This window comes from Argentina silus, assembly GCF_951799395.1.
Source record: "Argentina silus genome assembly, chromosome: X".
In the NCBI taxonomy this organism is placed as follows: Eukaryota; Metazoa; Chordata; class Actinopteri; order Argentiniformes; family Argentinidae; genus Argentina; species Argentina silus.
The window spans coordinates 10,862,344-10,886,206 of record NC_139653.1 but is presented as its reverse complement, the minus strand read 5'-3'; the positions used below and the strand labels follow the sequence as shown (position 1 = coordinate 10,886,206).

Genomic DNA, 23,863 nt, shown 5'->3' with positions numbered 1-23,863 from the left:
AGCTTCGATACGTGCTTCAAACACTGACCAACAATTCCATCGAAGCACTGCTTCAAAGCTTGCTTTGGTGCGAAAAAAGTCATGTGACATATGACGTCCGAAGCAGCAACTGCTTCGTTGCCCGAATGAATCACCTGACTGGTTCGCGGTCCAATCAGGTGATTCACTGGCACTGCCTCGTCTCGATTCTGACAGGTGATAGGTTGCGACAGTTTTGAATTTGAGTGCCTCAACACTTTATAACCGCTCTAAACAATGCACAATTTGTGGATTGTCGTAGTAGGTGCGTTGTTGCTGTTGAGTTGTTGGTATTGCGTTTGTATTCTCTGAGTGTTCTTCTTGTATTCTTTGAGTGTTCCCCATCCCACATAATCACCCCCTACCATAGTTACACAAACACACCCAACCTATGCCATATTTTCCCCAGCACTCTCTCCTTGTTACGTTCCCACTCCTACATGTGCGTTTCCTTGTTGTGTTTTGTGTTTCCTTCTGTTTTTTCCCTTGACCTGTCATTCTACATTCAGGTGTCCGTCAGCAATTGGCCATTCGTCCCCATCAGTCATCACCATTCCTGACCAATCAGAGGGCTGTCCGTGTCATTTAAAAGCTCCGCTGGACTTCCCCTCGGGAGTCGACCCAGTTGTACCGTAGTTTATGTTTGCTGTCGATTCGCTGTTGCTTAGTTGTTCCAAACCTCCGACGTACTTATTTACATTTAGTTTTATTTTGGTATACTTACGTCATTGTTTACGTATAGTTTTTTTCTCAATATTTGTCTGTCTATTAAATGTACGCCATAGGGGTAAGGTGAATAGGTAAGAGACCCATGGGTTTACTTTTCCAACACGTAGGCTCATCTCTGTTACAATTCACCAGGTTAGGAGTGGGTGCCGCCCCATGTATGTTCTAGCCTAGTGTAGCATAGCCCTTTAGCATAGCCCCGGTAGTATAGCTTACTATTGCACTAGTTTAGGATATCACCTTTGTTTATGATTTCCGCTCATAGTTCCCTTTTCTCCTTGGCATGTGTCTTGTGTTGTGTTTTCCCAGGGGAAATAAATAATTGTATATAGTTACATTGTGGTTTGTGCCTGTTTAATTCCTATAATAAGTCCGATGCACTACCTTTTTGTTGCGACTCCTTTACCGCCCCTAGACAATAACACAATACACACATTCATCAATCTTTATTTGTAAATAGAACATGATATTCAGTGTTAGTGTGTGTGTGCATCAAATAATTTCATCAAAGCAAAGATACTGTATCAACGGCGGGGTAGAGCAGCTTGCCTTAAGCGGGTATCGAACTCGCAATCTTTCGCTTACAAACCGGCCGCGCTAGCCACAACACCAAGAGAGGTAACTCCCTTGGCGGAGTTGCTAACGGGCCTTTCACAGGGTCGTTACAATACTTTAAATCCAAGGGTGATCAAAGCAAAGATGCTTCAGAACAAAAGATCTTTTCTACAAAAGTAAAGTAGTTTCTCCAACACTGCTCATTGAGGTGTGTGTGTGTGTTCGTGCGTGCGTGCGTGTAATTAAAAGCCTCCTGTCCACCAACTAGCCTGCCTAATTTGACTGCAGCCTTGCACTTCGCCAGGAGAGGTCACTGTAACTGAAGCTTCGAGTAATGAACCCATTTTCGAAACAATTGGCTCAAGTGGTTCAGTGCTTCACAAAAGCTTCATTTGCCCATCACTAGTGAGAAGATGTGGTCGTCTGTCTTCCGTGAATGACAATGTTGGTGGAACTCCGCCCAACCTACCTCTGTCACGCCTGAGGGTTCTGTCTGGTGACTCTGGCGCCCCCCTCCGGCCACACGGGTCAGGGCCTCCCAATCTGCCGGGATTGACCCTCATCCGCTTCACCTGTCCCCTGTTGCTATTTAGCCTGTGTGTTCCCTCTTGTCCCTGTCCGAGATTCTCTCCGTGTTCTCCCCGTTGTTTGTGAGTACCTGTCTGTTTGCCAGCATTGTTAGTATCACCTGTATTCCCCGTCTAGTTTATCTGCCGTTTGTTAAGCGTGTACTTCTGTTACGGAGCTTGTTTTCTCCGCCTTTATTTTATCATTGGTCCCAGTGTTTGTTTGTTCCCGTGTCCCTACCCGTTCAAGTACGCTTCGCGCTGTGGTCTGAGTATCTCTCCGCTTTTGGGTCCACCACACTGCCTCTCAACCGTAACAACCTCGGCTAAATTAGGATTTCTTCAAATAAAAACGCCCCCGTTAAAACTGTTTAAGCATTTAAAAATAGTAAATATGAATAAAGGGACCACAAATTATATTTAGCTTATCTCTGGAAATAAACATATTATTTGTGTTAAGGGTTTGTGATTCTTCTAATATCCTAATTACCCTAATGAAAGACTGCCGGACTGCATAGGCCACATATGGAGTGTACACAAATATTTTTCGAATGTTAAACTTGATTTTTAGTGCCAATCTACTCAGCAACACGTCTAGAATATTAATATGAATATTTCAACCATGAGCGGTATCATACAAAGTGTTGATAGCTTTTTACTGTGGCCATACAGCTAACAGTGCCCCATTTGGACTGTATAGGTCACATATAATGGACTGTACACAAACATTTTTCTTTCACTTTGAAGTCGCGAAAATGAAACTGAAGTATTAATGTCAGAACCTGTCGCTTATAGGGACTCACTCCGGAAGCTTTAAAGTCCCAGAAATCTGAAGCTATGCCCCTCTACTGGGGTACGGAAGTCAAGTTTCCCCGTTGACCCTCACTACAAATAGCTCACTGTTGGCCACTTTCGACATTCGCTGTTGTTGTTATTTTAATAATACTGAGTTTGTGGTGTCATTATCAAAATAGTTCGCTGTCCTCACCATCAATCACCCGCACTATAGTTAAAAGACAATTGTACCGCACTACTACCAGTATAGAGGTGTCGCCACTGTGGAACGTCGCTCCGTGAGGGTCTCAGAAGTGCATGTCTGTCCTCTCTGCTTGTCATTAGCTAGATTTCCAATCTGTGTTAAAAAGTTTTGGTGCAAAACCTGCTCCCGGACCAATAACAGCCAAGCCTGACAATATGTGAAATAAGTGTACAAAAAGTAAGTGTAAAAGTTAGGAGTTAGTACACGCTTGTTCTTCATGACGCTCCCTCTAACATGCTTAATTATCGGCAAAATATTAAGGTGTGATCAGCTGCATACTATCCGTACAGGAGTGAATGGCCGGCTGAAACTGAGGTGACACATTCAACACTCATAAAACTCAGCACTTGCCAGTTTTGATCACAAAAATAGTTTCACATCAGTATCACATCAGGTTCAGTGATCTCCTATGCGCCAGTGTTTGGTCTTGGAATAAATAGTTCATATAGTGCTATTTACACAGTCTTGTACCCTTATCATTTTAACGAAAAAAATAAGATCCGTGGTTGCTTTTCTGTAAGGTTGATATGTCATTAATAACGCCAGGGAAGTTTCGAACAGTCAAATCGTTGTATTTAAGTGAAATCATTGATGGTACAAAAGCTTGATGGAGCATCTTCTGTATAAATTCTTACTTCTGGTACCATCGCGTCATACCAGGGGGGGTGGAGACTTCGGTTCTCTTCTTTCAGAGAACACAGATCCGAAGTATAGGGGCTTGTTTGACTTGTTTGAATTCAGGCTAAACATACGGTGGCAGTGAATCTGTGCAGTCTCAAGTTGGACAATGAAGTGCAATTCTGACTGCAGGGCTTGAAAACATGGTGGTGATAACATAAAGGCTATTGAAATCATCAATGAAAAGTCTTATTCAAACTCAAATTCTCTTTGAATAATCACCACTTAATACAACCATCAACTGAACATATGTGTGCAATCAACAGATATCTCAAATACCATAATGATGTATATTGTACAGTTTACACATTGAAGCATATAAGGTTTTTTCTAAGATCGAACATTGAAATGAAAAAACACTTTTACACTGTGAAAAGGAGTGTATGATAATAAGGATATTAAATAGCAAAATGAGGCATTGTGATTGGTTCATCCAATTTTAATGAGTGTTTCAAAGTTGACAGTCGCATACTTATCAAAGCATGGAAAGGTATTGTCAATTAAATTGTATATTGAGTATTAATTTTCATGTCAAGTCATGCGATCACAAAAAGGAAATGAAATGACAAACATGATAATTGATTTTTCATTAAAGCATTTGCATGTCATTGTTCAATGAGGAAGTGTTTTACCGGATAGTACTATGACAATGAGTGAAGTAAAAAAAAAAAGGTGAAACAGACTTTGCTTTTCTTTTTCAATTACTACTTTTTCAATTGTATACTCACAAACAATGTATGCACATTTGGGAAAAGAAATTGCAAACACGATATTGATTAATCATTTTATTCCATGTCAAGTGTGATGCAGTTGGAAATATCAAGTTACATTTATTCATTATCTCAGGAAAACACCATTTCGTGCCCATTACTTTTTTTTCTCGAGATCTCGAGAAAATTATCCTGTTTTCTTGGAAAAACAACATTTGTTATCTTGATATAATGACAAACAACTCGAGATCTCCAGAAAACAAAGAAAATGTACCTGTTATATTAGGAAAACAACATTTGTTATCTCGAGATAATGACATTAATAACTCGAGATCTCAAGAAAATGAACCCCTTATCACGGGAAAACGGAGTACATTTTTGTATGAATATCATGGCCTTTTAGGGCTTCAGTACATATGTGTTCTATTTAGAACATTTTTGGTTTCCATGTAGGGTTCTACTTGCACAGAATATCATAGAACAACTTTATTTGGTCATACAGTAAAATGAAATAAATACATAACAACACAATACACGCATTATTTTAACAGATACAGTTTACATGACAAATACAATGTACAATGTCCAGTGCTCATGTAAAAGTCTTATTGATGTTGGCACAAAAACGTAAAAAATAAAAAAATAAAAAATAAGGGTTCTACATGGAACAGAACTTCCAACAATTATAGCCGAAGCACCCATTTTAGTTTTAGATAGATTTTGTTATTTGTTTTTAAAGAACGTACCCTAATTGTTGAAATAGTCATAGGTCAAATGAGACCATAACATTGGTTCTTGTTTCACTCTCCGTCTCAGTCAATTAGATTACAGCAGCCAAAACATTTTTTTTATTGGCGACGAGCGATTGGTCGAAGGTCTTCACATGTGATATTCTTGTCGTCCTGTGTATTAATGGCTCCTCCTGCAACAACGAAACGGAGCTGAGCAAGGGGTGCAGTAGCGACAACGCAATATATATATTTATATATATATTTCTATATATATAAATATATATTTATATATATAAATATATATTTATATATAAATATATATATATATTTTAATCTAAAGCTACAAGAAAGGTGTTTTCTTGCGCAATGTTTAAGAAAAAAACCGTTTTGGATTGCGTACTCCACGTCGTTCCTACTGTAGTGAAGGGTTAGAATTTTCCATAATTATAAACACCCCAAATGAACTCCGTCAGAGCTACCAGCAGAAGACCCAGGCGAGTGTCGAGGCCGCGCCCGGTACAGCCGGAAAGGAACAATCAGGAAAGAGGTAATTATTTCAACGTCTTACCTAGCTGAGTACATAGTTAAGAGTCGTTTGTAAAACGCGTTGATCTGTGACTTACTGTTTTAAGTGACACGGTCAAATATCGGTGGTTTCTAGTAATTGGGGTTGACAACGTCTTTCCCTTTTATGTGCAACAGGAAACACCGAGGCTTCTTCCTCTGTAGGCAATCCCAAGGCCGCGCTTTGTTTGGCTTGGTTTGTTCCTTACCTACATGTACTGCTGTGTTGTTAGCCAGCTTATCTTTTTTGATCTTATAGCTAGAGCATTGCTCACTGGCGTTCCAGCTATGCTAGTTACTTAAATACGCGGCTGCAACATACTATGTAAACACAACTACCTAGTTAGCCCATGAGTCAAATGTGCCTATTTGTATAGATAACTTTAGTAACTAGTGTCAGATAGCTCGCAAACGTAACGAATAGGGCCAGTGTAATTGCTGTGAATGGATTGAAACGTCCTGTGTATCGAACGTTACTGAACACTTACTAAAGAATGTTTTCCATTCATATATAAGATTATTGAGACCTTCTGATCAGTAGAGAAATGTATGGATGTTAAATTTGCACACCAGATTCAACGTTATAGGATGGGACATTACATGGGACGTTTTAGTGATTAGTCAGACCCCGTGCAAATTGGCATCCCGTTCCATGATGACGTTTTTGCAACCAGCTGGTTTGCAGCGCTTTTGTTTCTCTTTGAAAAATCGTTTGCAAAGATATTACATGAAACATGCATTATCAGTTAATTTGGCGCATTATTTGCACGCTTACTTGGTAATATGTGTAGCTAACTCTATTGCTGCTTATCACGGTACTTCGAGTTCAAGGAATAGCAATATTGGTCTAAGTTAATGACAGTTGCCAGGTAACAGGTTAGGTAGATGGCTCTTTAACAAACTGTAGCATCTTACCACCACCAAATCACACAAACAAATTTTAGCCATCATAGGTCTTCTTCAGTGCTGACCTGCCTTAGGTATTTGATTGATTGACATTGAATCATGACATTGATTGACATGTCTTGAACTTACCGAAGCCACCTGCCTATTACGTTACTATGCACAGCATGCTCATACTAACGTACACTTTTCAAAGTTAAACAATGTCCACGTGAGGTGTGAAACATCCCAACTGACTGGGCTAAAGTAGTGGTAGCTGGTTTGCTGTTACAGCTAAATGTCATGTCATACACCGGTAATTAGTTACTACCTTTTTTGTATTCTACTACGCGCTTTTATATTGCTAGTAGTTAGCGAGCGCAGTGATTGCTAGCTATTTATGACTTCAAAGAGAGTGGGTCTAAGCAGAAAAGCTTTTCAGAAATGTGTGAGTAGCTAGTTATGTTATAGTGTTTGGATTTGCAGAAATACATTTCATGCAGTAATAATGATGAATGCATTGCCCAGCCGCACAACGTGAAGAGAGATGGTATAGGGAAGTGAGTTGGAGCAGTGACTGGAGGATGCAGTCTTTCAACTTGGCAGTGGGAGCTCCTGAGAGTTGTCTTAGACCTGGTCAAATTTGTAGTTTAAAGGGTAACAACAGAGTTTGACCTGGCAGTTCGTAGGGAATTGTTTTGAGTTTTATTTGTATATTTACACAAACCAGAATCCTAGTGTTACTGACAAATGTTTTTTCAAAAATGACAAATACTGTTAATAGACTGTTAAAAGAGAGATTGAGAAGGACCAACCATAGAACTATACTCTGTTACAAATGCTGAAGGATGAGTAACTGACAAAAACGCTACAACACTAATGCGCTTACCACGTAATCGCAAGGTTCTTGGTTCGATTCCGACCCTCGAACTATGTTGCATGTCATCCCTCCTCTCTCTCCCATCCTTCCTGTCAATCTCTACTGTCTATCCCAATAAAGCAGAAAAGCCCTAAAAACATATTTAAAAAAAAAAAGAAAGAAAAGAAACCGCTACAACACGTTAGAAAAACTAAAACCGGCACTGCAATAATTCAAATGTCCCTGAGATGACTAATATTCAACATTTTCAATGAAAGTAAGACGCATTCTATCTTTTCCTCACATCCACTTTCTGCTGGGGGGGGAGAGATTCCCGACACAGGAAGGTGGAAGCCAGTCTCCTCATCAGCTGGTCAACTGTAGGGGGGGACTTCTTCGCAGTCCTCTTTGAAAGTAACACATTTAACCCTGAAAGGTCCAGCAGCAGCAAAGATGGGATCTTCGACGTTGAAACATAGAGAGATTTAGTAGAATTTAGAGATTTAGTAGTTTTGGCCTTTAGTAGTAATAGCCTTGCACTGACTTAATATTCCAGCAGGTGCTCTCTTTACCATGGTATTTCTTCAGAGCCTTTAAATGAAGGTGTGCCTGAAGTGTGCCTACGGGTAATACTTATTCAAATATTTTGTCGGTCTCTGTTAGCATTGACACGTGTGCTCATCCATGTCAAGACCATAGACTTTATACTGTTCAAGGCATGGTGATAGACCCGAACCTGGACCAGATGGTCTCAGTGAAAGATGGAGAGAGACTAACAGGTTTTCGGTGTACAAAAATAGCATGAAAAGACTGTCTGTGGCGCAGGGAGTAGAAAAAAAAAAAAAAAAAGTTTTGTCTGCGGGCCCATTGAGCACAGGGGCATGGGCATCTTCATTTCTAAATGTGATTCCATATAGCTAGCTGGTTTCTTGTAAATGGAGTCCCTTTTTGACTTAACCACCAAACTTGTTTTTCTGATCATCACACATGATCTGTGTGATGATGAACTAGGGTACAAGAACAATGCAGCGTAAACCTTTTGTCATCAACAGATTGACTTAATGACTTAATGGTCTTTCTCCTCATTCACCACCCTCTAGATTTCCCAGCAATAATCATGAATTTTCTGTGCTACATGACCTTAAACGTGGAGCACATATATGTCATTTGTGGTTATCAGCAGCTGGCAATTAGGAGACACAGCCTGCATGTCTCCATAGCTTAGATTTTATATTGCTACAATGCAGTGTGTGTTTGGGTTGCTCATGTAGAGAGATGTTGTTGTAGTTGGGTTAAGCACTATGTTTGTAGTGGTTACTGGTCTAGTAGCCTGGGAGAGCCCCCTTTGCTATCAGAGCAACAGGCAGCATTTGCTGGTCATAGCTGGGGTTAGCATGGAATCCATTATGGATCCTCTTGGCAAAATGGACCCATGTTCACCTGATAGATATTTCATTTTATGTTTAATGTGTAAAACTGGTATGTGTTCATAGGCCAAATTATGTTTATGATCTTGTGTGTTTGTACTGTTTTGAATAAGTCTGAAAAAGCAATAGGCCCACATATGTTGATTATCACTCCAGCCAATCAGGGATTTTTCTAGGGGCACTGAGCACTTGTTTGAGCAATATTTGTGATAAACTGTTCTTGAGATTACATCGATTCCATGGTTCACGAGGTGGGGGAGGTGTTTGCCCTAGACATTTGGGTGTACCGCTGTGCAGAAGAGCCAGAGGCTTATGAACATGTATGTCATCAGGTGCAGAAAGGGGATAGCACTCACTTTAGGGGTCCACAAGAGGGCCTCATAACTGAATTGCACAGAATGTAGGCAAATGCACTCCTGTCACTCGAAGATCTGAGCAGCAGACAGCTATTCTAAACACTATGCTGTAAGGAAAGATTCTGAGTAGCAGAAAGGGCTGAACAGCATGCTAAAACATTTATCTTCCTCTGGCGGAGTTATGCAGCCATAACATGCAATGCTGCTATTAGTATGCAAAGTTCCTCTGAGGGCTGTGAAAATTGTCATTGTCAGTCATCATGGTAAAGTTGTGATGTCATCCTCTTTTCCCCTTTCAAGATGAGGACGTTCCTGCAGATATGGTTGCAGAAGAATCTGGTCCAGGAGCTCAGAATAGTCCATACCAGCTTAGAAGAAAGTCGTTATTGCCCAAGAGAACAGTGTGTCCAGCAAAGACAAACATGGAGGTGAGTATAACAATGTGGGAATCACTCGTGGAAATTATTTGACCACAGCTACATATATGACTCATTTAGACTTGCAGTGTGCTTAGACCAGTTTGGTTTCCCAAGGAGGGTCAAGACTGAACAGAGTTGGGCACTGTTCTACCTTCATTAATCCACTCACCTTTTGCTGTTGAGTGTCACTGTTTATCATTGCACCATGATACTGTAGGGCTATTTTGCACCAGATAAACAGTGGTTTCAGACTATACTGACTATCATGGGCAAATGTAAAATGAATGCCTCTAGTCTAATCCAAAATGATGCCTCTAAACCCAAAGGCTAAATTTTATAATAAATGTTGCTATTTGCATTGATTGACAAGTAGTAATTACTAGAATCATTTGAATTATTCAAACATGTTCAGATATTGATAATACCACTCTAAGCAGATGACCACATTGACTGTATCTGTCAGCTAAGCACTAATGGCTTTTAAAACCATTGTCAGTGCTTTTTTCCTGTGAGCGCATTATGGATCTCCCTTGTACAGATACAGAATAATATCATCATACCAGTATGATAGGTCTACATGGCTTTAAACAATCCATCCTTAATTACATTGTCCTCTGTTTGCAGGGTGCTTCCACTTCAACCACAGAAAACTTCGGCCACAGGGCAAAACGTGCCAGAGTGTCAGGAAAGTCTCAAGATCTTGCAGGTAAAGAAACCGATGTTCTGTCTCAAATGCATTACCCTGCAGTGATATTAGAGTTGATGAAGATTTTGACAATTATACTCTGAGATACTTAGAGTAAAAATGCAACTCATTGCAATCATTCTCTTCACAGCAGCTCCAGCTGAGCAGTACCTTCAGGAGAAGCTGCCAGACGAGGTGGTTCTGAAGATTTTTTCCTACCTGCTGGAGCAGGACTTGTGTCGTGCTGCATGTGTATGCAAACGTTTCAGCGAGCTGGCTAATGACCCCATCCTCTGGTGAGAGACACTGCCTGCTCTCTGTCTGGCCTCTCCCATGGTTGAACCGACATTGAGACCAGAGAACACAGACACACACTACAAATGTAATCTCTATGGATTTGTTTATTGAGACCAAGAGCCCATGTGGACACACAAACCCTCTTTCTTCCTGCCCTAGTTGATAGCGTGACATGATCTGTCTGTCTGATTCTGTCTTTGCCTTGCTTTTCAGGAAGAGGCTTTACATGGAAGTATTTGAGTACACACGTCCCATGATGCATCCAGAGGCTGGGAAGTTCTTCCAGATTAACCCAGAAGAGTATGAACAGCCCAACCCATGGAAGGAGAGCTTTCAGCAGCTGGTATGACTGTCACCTCTGACCTAATAAACCCTCCTGTAACTCAACCATTTGGATGTTACTGCTCAAACTGTCAATAACTTACACTGACATATTCATGATAGATAGCTTTGATCCTATGAACATATTACTGTGTAATTAGAACACGCAATTACAGTGATCTTTTCATTTGCAGTATAAAGGAGCACATGTAAAGCCAGGCTTCGCTGAACATTTCTACAGTAATCCTGCCAGATACAAAGGAAGAGAGAACATGCTTGTATGTGTTCTTGTTTTTTCATTGTGTGTGTTTCAGAGATGTTGACATTTTTTTAATAGATCAGTTTATTTCACTGTGACTTTACTGTAATATGCTCTATGGTAAATCTTCCTTAGTACTATGACACCATCGAGGATGCCCTTGGAGGGGTGCAGGAGGCCCATTTTGATGGCCTGATATTCGTCCACTCTGGGATTTACACTGATGAATGGATCTATATTGAGTCACCGATCACAATGATAGGCGCTGGTATGTATGTCTGTAGCCGTTATGGTCCCACACATTTGTCTTGTGGTTCATTGTCTATTACTTGTCTATTAATTTACTCTCTTTGCCCTTTTTAACTTTATGTTCACTCTGCAGCGCCTGGAAAAGTTGCAGACAAAGTAATCATTGAGAATACCAGAGATTCCACGTTTGTATTCATGGAGGGGTCAGAGGATGCCTATGTTGGGTACATGACCATTAGGGTAAGATATTCAGCTAATGTAACATAGCACACTGTCTGTGAATGTCTGAACTGTGCAGTGTTCATCTAATTTACACATGAACCTGGTCTGAAGCAAAGGTAGTCCTGACAGGATGTCAGTTGTGGTTGTTTGTTAGTCATATGTATGTGGGCTGTCTCCTGCAGTTCAATCCTGATGATAAGTCGGCCCAGCACCATAATGCCCACCACTGCTTGGAGATTACAGTGAACTGCAGCCCCATCATTGACCACTGCATCATTCGCAGCACTTGCACAGGTAAGGGCTATGTTTTACAAATCTTTTTTTTCTTTTCAATCTTTAATGCATTATTGCTTATAGGTACACCTTCTTGTTTCAGTTGGCTCAGCGGTCTGTGTGAGTGGCCAGGGAGCTTGTCCCACGATCAAACATTGCAACATCAGTGACTGTGAAAACGTGGGGTTATACATCACTGACCATGCACAGGTAACACATACATTCTTGATGGCACATTCTGCACTCAGAGTCTGGTCTATAGGCGAGAGTTTTAAATTTTAGCCAAATCCCGAAAGGCTATGGCAGTGCCAGACCTGATTTTATGACAATTGATTTGGGCCAGGCAAGGCTCGTAGGTATAATCATGCCTGGTTTACTCACAGCCGCCTACTGCTCTCTCTCCGTCTCTCTTCCTCTGCTCTATTCATACATGCACAGCAGCAGCACTACCTGTTCATGTTTTTGTTGTTATTTTCGTCAAGAATATATATATATATATATATTATCTGCGGATGCAAATCATTTAGTTTGGTGTTTTGGCATTTTTTTACGTTCTCTCGCTGTTTCCTAATTACTAAATTGGATGAAGGCTCTGAAAAAAAACTAAAATTCACTGATGTGCCCCTGCTCTGTCATGCTCTCTTCACCTGCACCTGAACAAGAGTATCAGATCAATTGAAACCATAGCAAACTTTGCTGCGTGAAGCCTATGTTGAGTTGAGTTATGTTGAGAGCCCTGTCAAATCTGAATATCTTCAGAGTTGGAGCTTGTCCTTTACCGCCCAATATAAACGAGGACTTGTCAGCGGTTTGTCAGCTTGTTTTTCAACAGGTACCGCTATTGTATGCATGTACTGCTAATATCAATGTTTTTATTACATTATCATACTATGATGCTGAGTGAAGAAGCATCTTTTAAGCGTCCAGAAAGCATTGAAACCTGTAATTTAAGACACTTTGTATGGGATTTACTTGATCAGAGAAAAATAGACTCCAATCCTAAATGTACGTTGCTGCAAGCGCAACCACTCTACGTCTACGCTTCATGCACACACTGGTGTAGCAGGTAACGTTGACTACAATAGGAGTCTATTAACTCTGTCTCACAGATGTGGATTTCACGGCTGTGGTGTAGCAGACCTGTAAATCTACATCCGGGGGCAATACAATGACGAGAACAGCCTAGGCTACTTGGTAAAAAGGGACAAGAGCTTATTGACCTTCCCGTACCTTTCAATGGTAGGCTATTTTATATCATGTGCACTCATATAACCCCTGCTTAATCAAACCTATTTCCATCATATTTGGCGACAATATACTTGTGGGCTTGCGGCAACTATGGAGCAACACTAAAGACTTGTACACACATGGCATGTGGTCGAGGTCCAGCGGTAGATCTGCGGTCCAGTGATGCATCATTCACTGCCCTGGGGCATTGGGGTCCCTACACCAGAGGGAGGAGTGCCACCTACTGGTCCTCTAACACCACTTCCAGCAGCCTGTTTTGGTCCCCCATCCCAGGATCGACTAAGGCATATTCTGCTTAGCTTCCCAGACATACATTCCTTTTTGATACGCTATTTTTATTAGATACAGTGTCATGCTGGAAGAGAACAGGTAAAAACAAGCTCATCAGCTAAATCCATACCTAGAATATTACACCATGTTGCAGAGCAAAGGACAGCAACCAAAATGTATGTCGCCCAACAATATATTCATGATGTTGTTGTGACGTTCAGCAACAGCCGCACAAATTACAATAAAACCAGCCTTTTAGTGTCATGCTAGCCAACTAGCCTGTATGTTTAATATGATTCCTACCAGCGTTTTGCAATGCTACCTAGCCATACAGTGAATAGCTAAATTGAGTCTTTGTTGATGGTATCCTGTAAAAATTAAAGTCCTGATTTTGGCCTTTTCTGTTTTGTCACCCAACCAGTCACACAACAAGTTTTGTTTAACTCTATAGCCCCCAATAGAATTCTAGAATGCTGCTGTAGATTACTGAGAATTCCCAGTTAAATGCTCATTTTATATATTCTAGACAAACGGGTATAGCTATAAAACGAAGGAAAATGGACCATTACATGTTTGTTTAGTTTTAAAGACCACAATCGCCTCTTTAATATGACACCAAGTCCATGGCAGAATGATTTATATGTATTATATTTATATTAATGTTGACTGACTCCGCTTTAATTTAATGACACTCTTATTTCATACTCTATTCAAATATGATAAATGTTTACAGATTGAAGGCATCAGACATAAATAATGAGTAGAGCCACAGTTATCTAGCTATCTACCTATCTTTTATCATGACATGGTAGAAGACAGAGGGGAGGAGTCGTTGAGTGACACCTACACAATCTCAGCACAAAAGTTGAACGCTCACTCTGTTAGTGAGGTTGTTTTTTCTGAGTAGTAATCAAAAGTGAGCCTTCTAAGCAAAACATACAGTTAGGTCCGGAAATATTTTGACTGACACAATTTTCATAATTTTGGCTCTGTACGCTACCACAATGGATTTGAAATGAAACAATCGAGATGCAATTGAAGGGCAGACTTTCAGCTTTAATTCAAGGGGTTGAACAAAAATATCGTATGAAACGTTTAGGAATTGCAACAATTTTTATACACAGTACCCCATTTTCAGGGGCTCAAATGTAATTGGACAAATTAACATAATCATAAATAAAATGTTCATTTTTAATACTTTGTCGAGAATCCTTTGCAGGCAATGACTGCCTGAAGTCTGGAACATCATCAAATGCTGGGTTTCCTCCTTTGTGATGCTTTGCCAGGCCTTTACTGCAGCTGTCTTTAGTTGTTGTTTGTTTGTGGGTCTTTCTGCCTTTAGTTTTGTCTTCAGCAAGTGAAATGCATGCTCGATCGGGTTGAGATCAGGTGATTGACTCGGCCATTGCAGAATATTCCACTTCTTTGCCTTAAAAAACTCCTGGGCTGCTTTTGCAGTTTTGGGTCATTGTCCATCAATTTGACTGAATCTTTGCTCAATTTGACTGAATCTGAGCAGACAGTATATCCCTACACACAGAATTCATCTGGCTGCTTCTGTCTTCTGTCACATCATCAATAAACACTAGTGACCCAGTGCCATTGGAAGCCATGCATGGCCATGCCATCACATCTGGCCTTTCTATTCTTGAGGCTTATGAATGGTTTGCACCTTGTGGTGAACCCCCTGTATTTGCTCTTGTGAAGTCTTCTCTTTATGGTAGATTTGGATAATGATATGCCTACCCTCTAGAGAGTGTTCTTCACTTGTCTGGATGTTGTGAAGGGTTTTTTCTTTACCATGTGAAGGATCCTGCGATCAATGTACCAAACTGTTGATTTGGCCACTCCTAATGTTGCCGCTATGTCTCTGATGGATTTTTTTGGGGTTTTGCAGCCTAAGGATGGCCTGTTTCACTTGCATAGAGAGCTCCTTTGACCGCATGTTGTGCGTTCACAGCAACAGCTTCCAAATGCAAATACCACACTTGGAAACAACTCAGACCTTTTACCTGCTTAATTGATAAAGAAATAACAAAGGAATAGCCCACACCTGTGCATGAAACAGCTTTTGAGTCAGTTGTCCAATTACTTTTGGTCCCTTGAAAAAGAGGGGGCTACATATAAAAGAGCTGTAATTCCTAAACCCTTCCTCCAATTTGGATGTGAATACCCTCAAATTAAATCTGAGAGTCTGCACTTTAAGCCCATATTCATTATATAACTGTAACAAAAATTGCGTCAGAGTCCAAATATATATGGACCTAACTGTATTTCAAATCACACAGATGTAAATATAATTTGAGTGAACCTCTCAGTCAAATTATATGGAGAGAATCACTCCAACTTGAGATTATGGCTCTCATATGCGAGTCTGACTGCGTTGGCTCTCCACCCCCCAAAAAACAGTGCTTCCTCTTGGCTATGATGACACGACAGGTCTTTCTATTGATAGCGAAGTTGAAAGTTGTCCGTCCCAAAACATTTCAAATCACACAGTCACAAAGACGAGTTGAGGTAACTTCATCATCAAAACTATATGGTGAAAAATCGCTGCAACTTGAGAGCTTATAGCTTTCATATGACCACTACGGTGCTTGGTGATCTTTGCCCCCCAAAACAGCAACAGACATTCCTCTTCAGGTGTGATGAAGAGACAGATCCCGCTAAATAGAAACCCTGAGGGGGTCTTTCTTTAAGAGATCAAACGTATCACAATTGAGGCTTAGGCTATGTATCCACAAACTTTGCCTCACAATGTCATCATCACTTTCCATGGGGAAAGAGACAAAATCAGTCTCTCTCATAGCACTGTCAGTTTGCAACCTATGTGCGTGCTCATCCAAGCGTATCCATGCATGACGTGAACTCAAAGGGGTCCATATGTAGGAAGGTTTACTGCTTAGTGCTCTTAGCATGAGATTGCATCAAATTACTAATAATTTCACTCCTTACTGCCTTCCCAGGGAATATACGAAGACAACGAGATCTCAAACAACGCTCTTGCCGGGATCTGGGTGAAAAATCATGGCAACCCTATCATCAGACGGAATCACATCCACCATGGTAGAGATGTGGGCGTTTTCACTTTTGACCATGGCATGGTACGCTAAAAATTATGGGCCTGTGAATTTTTATTCTGTTCCAACTTACTGCTATTTCTTGTTAAGAAAATTGTTTCCTAGGTTTCGAAGACCCTCCATTGGTGTTATTACATCAGAGTTAATCCAGAGCTTTGAAGGAGAGCTTCCCTTAAAAACATGTCGATTGTTTTCCTACCCATTCACTGCTTATGCATTAGATTGAAGCAATTTCATTCCAGAGCAACAACTTTTTCTTTCTCGGACAACATCTTTTAACAGCTAGATGTCCTGATTATCTGTGACTCCCCCCGCAGGGCTACTTTGAGAGCTGCAACATCCATAGGAACCGTATAGCAGGCTTTGAAGTGAAGGCATATGCCAACCCCACTGTGGTTCGCTGTGAGATTCACCATGGCCAGACTGGGGGCATCTATGTGCATGAAAAAGGCCGTGGCCAGTTCATTGAGAACAAGATCTATGCAAACAACTTTGCTGGAGTGTGGATCACCTCCAACAGTGATCCCACAATAAGGTCAGTGTGGCTTGCCACAGGTTGGGCAAGGTGGTATACAGATGTTGTTTATCAAGTAACAAGCTTATTGCTGATGTGCAATAGATACTCAATGATGCATTTTTTAATGTTTTGCCAATGCAGGGGCAATGCCATATTCAATGGTAACCAGGGCGGCGTTTACATTTTTGGTGATGGTCGCGGCCTCATTGAAGGAAACGATATCTATGGTAACGCCTTGGCTGGGATCCAAATCCGGACAAACAGCTGCCCCATCGTCCGGCACAACAAGATTCATGATGGCCAGCATGGGGGCATTTATGTAGTAAGTGATACACAGATACAAACAAAATAATCATATTATTTGACCATTTTAAAATACTTACAAAGTTACCTCAACCATGTAAATTCAGGAACAAACACATACAAAATCAGCGAGGACAAAACCAGTCACAGATGTATTTCCATTGTGGTCCTAGTGGTCATACTACATTTCAACCCCTTTAATTTTCCTTTTGTGATCTCTTTATATTGAGGTCAAATGTATGTATTTCTTGTGTCTTTCCTCTATAGCATGAAAAGGGACAAGGTGTGATAGAGGAGAATGAGGTGTACAGTAACACGCTGGCAGGAGTGTGGGTGACGACAGGCAGCACGCCTGTACTAAGGAGGAACAGGATACACAGCGGGAAGCAGGTATGGTGAGGACCAGTCTGTTGATCTGCTTCTTTGAGCCTCATGTTTCTCATGGGTAAATCTAAAGCAAAAACCTGTTAACACAGTTTTCCCTCTGGTGTGAACAGGTTGGTGTCTACTTTTATGACAACGGCCATGGAGTATTGGAGGACAATGATATCTACAATCACATGTACTCTGGAGTTCAAATTAGGTCAGTGAAGCAGGAGCTCAAATAAATTAAAAAAAAAAGACCAATGATGAAATGTTTAACAACCTGTGATCCATATAGTGCATGTTGCAATGAAGAGAGAACACTGAAAGTATGATATCAGAATGGAATGCTCTCTGTTATGACATTAATTTGAATGATGTGCTTTAATTCATTGGTTAATGTGTCCTAATTTACAGAACTGGCAGTAACCCCAAGATTAGACGGAACAAGATCTGGGGAGGTCAAAATGGTGGCATTTTAGTTTACAACTCAGGTGAGAAATCCACTTTTTATTTATTAGGGGTCCAAGTCCCGAAGGGAGTCCTATTGTAATCATTAGGATTAATATTATTAGGTGGGCTTGCTTCAAGCAAGCTATTATTATTCCTATTCTTCCACCTGCTGCTACTCCTACAACTTGTAAGCTATTCACACCAATTCAACTTTAAAACGTGTAGAGAGGTCTAACTCGTGTTGCTATAACTTTTGGTTTTGATACCGATTAAACTTTTTAAACTATACAAAAGTAACAAACCAAACGATGACATTTTTGAACCACTTTAAGGTATTCACACCATTGCAACTGTAAACTGTGCCCAAAACTCCAAATGATCAACTGATAAAATCTTTCTGATACCTATTAAACTTTTTAAAGCTTTTTGTAACTCCAAAAGTTCTCTTATCCGGTTAACTTGGTGGAATGTTGATTTAGGCCAGCATTCTGAGAGCCACCATTGTTAATGCAACTTCTGTAGAACTTTCAGAATTATTGAATAATAACAACAGAAGACCTGCAGAAGACATTCTTAGAATGATTACACAACAATGCACTCTCTTGGCTCCCAGTTCTACCCCACTGAAACCACTCTCAACCACTTAACCAACCAACTCTACTGCTCTCAACCACTCAACTAACCAACTAACTATCTACCCATTCTACTGAACTACTGGAACCCAGGCTGATCCTATCTATGAACTTCAAGCATACTATCTATCTAACCTTTCAACTCAGTATAACCCATACTGATTAAACTCTTTGTTGTTTTGATTTTTCTATATCTCCCCTCAGTCATCTATCCATCCAACCATCCAATCAAACCATCTTTAACTGTATCTGCTACCATAATAAGACACTCACTTTTTTTCAACTACCCAGAACATCTTATAAACCCAGATAAAAGCTTTCTTATACCTATTAAACTTTTTCAACTATTAAGCTTTTTGTAACTCCAAAAGCTCTCATCCACTTAACGAACCAACTCTACTCAGTCCACTGAACTACCCAACCTTCCATCTACTGTAACTGACATTCTAAACCATGCTGATTAACCTCCAAATGTTTATCTATCTATACTTACCCTTTCTCATCTATGTATATATATATCTACATCAATCTCTCTATCTCTTATAACCTCTCTTTTTCATATCATTTATACTTTTAGACCATAATCTAAGCTGTGTAGACTGACTCCACATACCTCCACGTGCACAACCTAAACCGCTTAAAATCAACTTTGAAATACCCAGACTTAAGAGTAACTTGACTTGCTTGAAGAAAAACTTTTTATACCATTTCTACTTTTTGAGCTGTACATGAATTTGCCTGAAGTCCTATTAATTCCTATGGCCACTTTTTCTGAATGGGAACATTTTAAAATATGTAGACTGACTATACTTAAAGAACTTTCATTCAGATTTTTGACACCATTTAGACTTTTTAAACTTTAAGCCCATTCTTAGAATGATGACAACAATGCACTCTCTTGGCTACCAGTTCTACCCCACTGAAACCACATGATATGCAACACAGCTCAGCACCCCCGTCTGTAGCCCCCTCACATCTTTTCCTGTCCTTGATACACCACATGGTGTACTTAGAGGCTACAGTAAAACTGCACTGATTGGCTCTGACGAAGGTAAATATGCTCATGTGAGATCATCCTCCATTCGCAATGTAGAGATTACAATCACATTACGTGTGAACTCATTAGTGATGTTGAAAAAAATCTGATGGTAGTTATTGTTTGTGCTCACTGTTAAATGCCCACTGACAAATGTAAACAAACATGGATGTTTGCATGTGCAAGACACATGGTATCCTTCACAGCTCTTATCACCACCTTGTGGTGGCTTTCAGCAGCACAGGGAATTCTCCATGGACACAACAGCGCAAAAGTACACAAAATGTCATACACAATCTGCAATAAATTCACAAATAATAATTTTGGTTTTAAGCTATATTAGCAACTTGTCATAGTTAGCCACGTTTCTTGTAGGCCTACTACTGTAGCACACGTCTCGAATATCAAATAAAAATATTCAACAATCTAGATTAAATAGATGTGTTTACGGTTAAAGTATTTATTTTAGAATAATAGCTTTTGCTACTGGTTATTAGAAGATAAACAGAGAAACATTATCTCCAAATGGAAATAACAACTCATAAGCTACTCTTGATGCCTCCTGGTGGTGGTTTTGATGAATTTTAGGTGAATGACCTGGGGAAAAACATCACAGCGGCAGCTCGGCTCTAAACTTTGGCCTACTGTACTATGCCAGGAGTTCACAACTGAGCTTGAATGTAAAATAATCATGTATTGGGTATATAGGCGGCATATATTCTGCTATTCATACATCTATGTTTTTCTGAGTTAACTCGCCAAGATGTGAGCATAGCTCAGATGGATAGTATCCCTGTCTAGTAATACATGCTAACCCATAACAGACTGGGTTCAAACCCCACCTCTACCACTTTAAGATTTTCACAAGACTTGGTAAAACAATAGATGTTTACAACTGAGCCCAATGCAAAAGATTCCTATGATGGTAATATAGGAAGCATGTTCTGCAATTCATATTTGGTTTTCAAGCTCACGTTTGACATGCAATAACATCAGTATGGCTCAGAGTGTTCGTGTCCTTGTCTTGTAATACATGCCTATCCATGGCAGCCCACGTTTGAATCCTGCAGCTGGTGCTTTCAAATTGGCATCCCTTCACAGTGAGGGATTGATGGTTAGGGTTATTGTAAATTAAGAAATATCCACCAACTTTAGCCTACAATAAATCAGTCAAGCCAAATACATATTTGTAATTTATTATCGTTTCCATACTGTAGAATACCAGTAATGTCGCAATGGTCACTCAGAATCAAATGCTTTCACTTTAATAATCTGGTACAATGTATTTTGACCCAGTGTTTATTAGAGACCCGGCTATCATTGGACGTTGTATGCCAGTCAGTAAGACCTCTGGCTGACATTGTATCTTGTGTTTGAATGTGACAGGTTTAGGCTTCATTGAGGACAATGAGATCTTTGACAATGCCATGGCAGGGGTGTGGATAAAGACAGACAGCAACCCCACACTCCGGAGGAATAAAATCCATGATGGGAGAGATGGTGGGATCTGTATATTCAATGGAGGCAGAGGTAATGATGATTCTTCTGCTTTTTAAGGTTTTACTTAGCATGACTTATGAGTTTGTCTGACCTAACCTCTCCTCTATCCATGTCTGTAGGTTTGCTGGAGGAAAATGACATATTCAGAAATGCCCAGGCTGGAGTCCTCATCAGCACCAATAGTCACCCTGTACTGCGGAAGAACAGAATATTTGACGGCTTTGCTGCAGGTGTGGAATGCCTGCAATCAGGATGAAATATAATTTCATATTAATTTATTTGTTTATTTGTCAGAGACAACGCACAAGTATCGCTGCACATTGCCATCTGCAGACCCTTGGCAGAAAACAAAACTTCATCACAAAATAAATACACAATACATACAATAAAAACAGAATAACAAAATATATTCATGTTAATCATGTAATTTCAGTTCCGTAGGTAGAAATTGTCTCGGGGTACTTTCGGTGCACATCGTAGGTTTGCTTTGACGCTGATAAAAGTGCTACAATGTCTTACACCAAAGGGTAGTGGGTGTTATCACTATTTGGGTTTGAATCCAATGTGATGTATATTCTGATAATTTTGCAGTCATTGACAAATGTATATTGTAGACAAACACAAGATGTACAGTCAAGGGATGGTCCTATAAGCTTGTCTTTAACGGTCTGTCTCTCTTCACCAGGTATTGAGATCACAAATCATGCCACGGCGACCCTAGAGGGCAATCAAATTTTCAACAACCGCTTTGGGGGGTTGTTTCTTGCATCTGGTGTCAACGTCACAATGAAAGGTAAAATAACATGTTAATGCCATGTCATTGATTTGTTGACATTTTGTTTTGAATGCTCCTGAATTGCCTCTCCATTACCTAATGATTTGTACCTGATCTAACCATACCTGCCCCACCCCTCCCTGTCTCCCCCAGATAACAAAATAATGAACAATCAAGATGCCATTGAAAAAGCTGTGAGCAGAGGTCAGTGCCTGTACAAGATTTCAAGTTACACCAGCTATCCAATGCACGATTTTTACAGGTAATCATCTCCCTGTATACCTACTTCATCAAGCTGGTTAATCGATGCATCATACATAACTAATCATGAGTTTGTTTTATTCCCCATCTCCCCCTCTGCAGGTGTCATACCTGTAACACAACAGACCGCAACGCCATCTGTGTGAACTGCATCAAAAAGTGTCATCAAGGGCACGATGTGGAGTTCATTAGACATGATAGGTCAGTTACACATATGCTCAATAACTTGTTTTCAAATATGTCTGGCTCAATGGAGCAGAATCTGTTGAAATAATGATATTATGACCATCTGCGGAGCTCATGGGCTGGTATTACAGTTACTAGTTGACCAATGATTATCTTCCGTCTCCCAGTCAAGCCATTTCCAGTTGTAGCTAATATTCTTTCTGTTCTGCAGATTTTTCTGTGACTGTGGTGCTGGGACATTGTCAAACCCCTGCACGCTAGCTGGAGAGCCGACACATGACACAGACACACTGTATGACTCAGCTCCTCCTATAGAGTCCAACACGCTGCAACACAACTGAACTGAACCCAAGGACCCACCCACCCTGGCCTCAGCTATAATAAAACCAGAGACTCCATTAACTCAGCTAACAATGGGGAGAGAAATATAAACTCAATTCAGTTTCACAGAATGTCAAGTTTTTCTTAAAAAATAAAGAACATGGACTAGACAAGCTGAAAGGAGACATTAAAAGAGAATATGTTCTGCTCAGAACGTGCCACTTTTTCTACTATGTATTGATAAAGAGGAAAACACGGTGATGGGACTGTGCAGAGATGTTGACTCAGGTTTTTGGGGAATGTTGAAAAGCGCAGCTAAGCAAAGCTGTGGAGAGATGGACACAAGCTATCAGGCCTCTGCCTTTGTGAAGTGGGCAAGTCAGACTGCAGTTATGTAGACCCATCGTGGACATAAATGCTCAGAGCCATAAGAGGCACAAGTACCTCATGTGGCGGCAGAGCCCAATCCCCACACTGCTTCTGTCTGGGTAACTGTCGCACTGGTATATATGTATGGAGAGAAAAAAAAAAAAAAAAGACCTAGCACTTCTGCTTTTTTTCTTCTTTTTTTTTAAGAAAACAAATGTTGAGATTTGATTTTAATGCTCATGTAGTTTTGTATTTTCATGCAAAAATCTTACTGTACTTGAATGTCTAATTTTATTATTACTACACCCTAAACTTGCTGTAATTGTACTTATGTCGCAGTATCTAAATTCTTTCTGTGAAAGAGAACTGAAAACCCCCCCCCAAAAAAACACTAAACATTTTCTCCAGCAATGTTGACTACCGATATTTTAAATGTGAGATTTAGAAAAAAGAAAATGTTGGGTTTAGATATTGAAAGTGTTTTCCTGAGACTGGTTGTGACCGTATTGACATGAGTTTAAATCTGTTACAATTCTGAAAACCAAAATCACTTTTTTATTGGCAAGCTGAATATGGACTTTAATGAACACTGAATGTTAATAAACACACTTCCCTTCATTTTGACCATACCGAAGAGAAATTCTCAGTGTAAACGACAGAGGAACAAGTCACTGGTGTCTACAGTAAGCTCCACAGCTCAGAATGTTCTGGAT

The 23,863-nt window shown here is 40.2% G+C and overlaps 1 protein-coding gene across 3 annotated transcripts; it reads left to right on the top strand.

Moving 5' to 3' along the window:
- Window positions 1-5,364: 5,364 nt before the first annotated feature.
- fbxo11a (F-box protein 11a) lies at window positions 5,365-23,523 on the top strand. Of its 3 annotated transcripts, none has more exons than XR_014554931.1 (22): window positions 5,365-5,570; window positions 9,412-9,539; window positions 10,155-10,236; window positions 10,367-10,511; window positions 10,726-10,855; window positions 11,028-11,111; window positions 11,228-11,360; window positions 11,475-11,581; window positions 11,746-11,857; window positions 11,940-12,046; window positions 16,321-16,458; window positions 16,752-16,969; window positions 17,093-17,273; window positions 17,522-17,644; window positions 17,752-17,837; window positions 18,035-18,111; window positions 21,125-21,268; window positions 21,358-21,468; window positions 21,924-22,031; window positions 22,167-22,217; window positions 22,377-22,475; window positions 22,672-22,808. XR_014554931.1 is itself a non-coding variant. In XM_083695991.1 (22 exons), the coding sequence occupies exons 1-22, from the start codon at window positions 5,483-5,485 to the stop codon at window positions 22,799-22,801; spliced, it is 2,637 nt and encodes an 878-aa protein (XP_083552117.1). In that variant the 5' UTR covers window positions 5,365-5,482; the 3' UTR covers window positions 22,802-23,523. The 3 variants fall into 3 exon arrangements, 2 of the variants coding, with proteins under 2 accessions (XP_083552117.1, XP_083552116.1); XM_083695991.1 differs by having other exon boundaries at window positions 10,370-10,511; window positions 22,167-22,275; window positions 22,672-23,523; XM_083695990.1 differs by having other exon boundaries at window positions 22,167-22,275; window positions 22,672-23,523.
- Window positions 23,524-23,863: the final 340 nt, after the last annotated feature.

Bases quoted from the DNA above. Each gene is read 5' to 3' on its own strand.
- fbxo11a (XM_083695990.1), top strand. From the start codon at position 5,483: ATGAACTCCGTCAGAGCTACCAGCAGAAGACCCAGGCGAGTGTCGAGG. The intron at 5,571-9,411 runs GTAATTATTTCA...TCCCCTTTCAAG, and splicing joins AAGGAACAATCAGGAAAGAG to ATGAGGACGTTCCTGCAGAT. The intron at 10,856-11,027 runs GTATGACTGTCA...TTTCATTTGCAG, and splicing joins AGGAGAGCTTTCAGCAGCTG to TATAAAGGAGCACATGTAAA.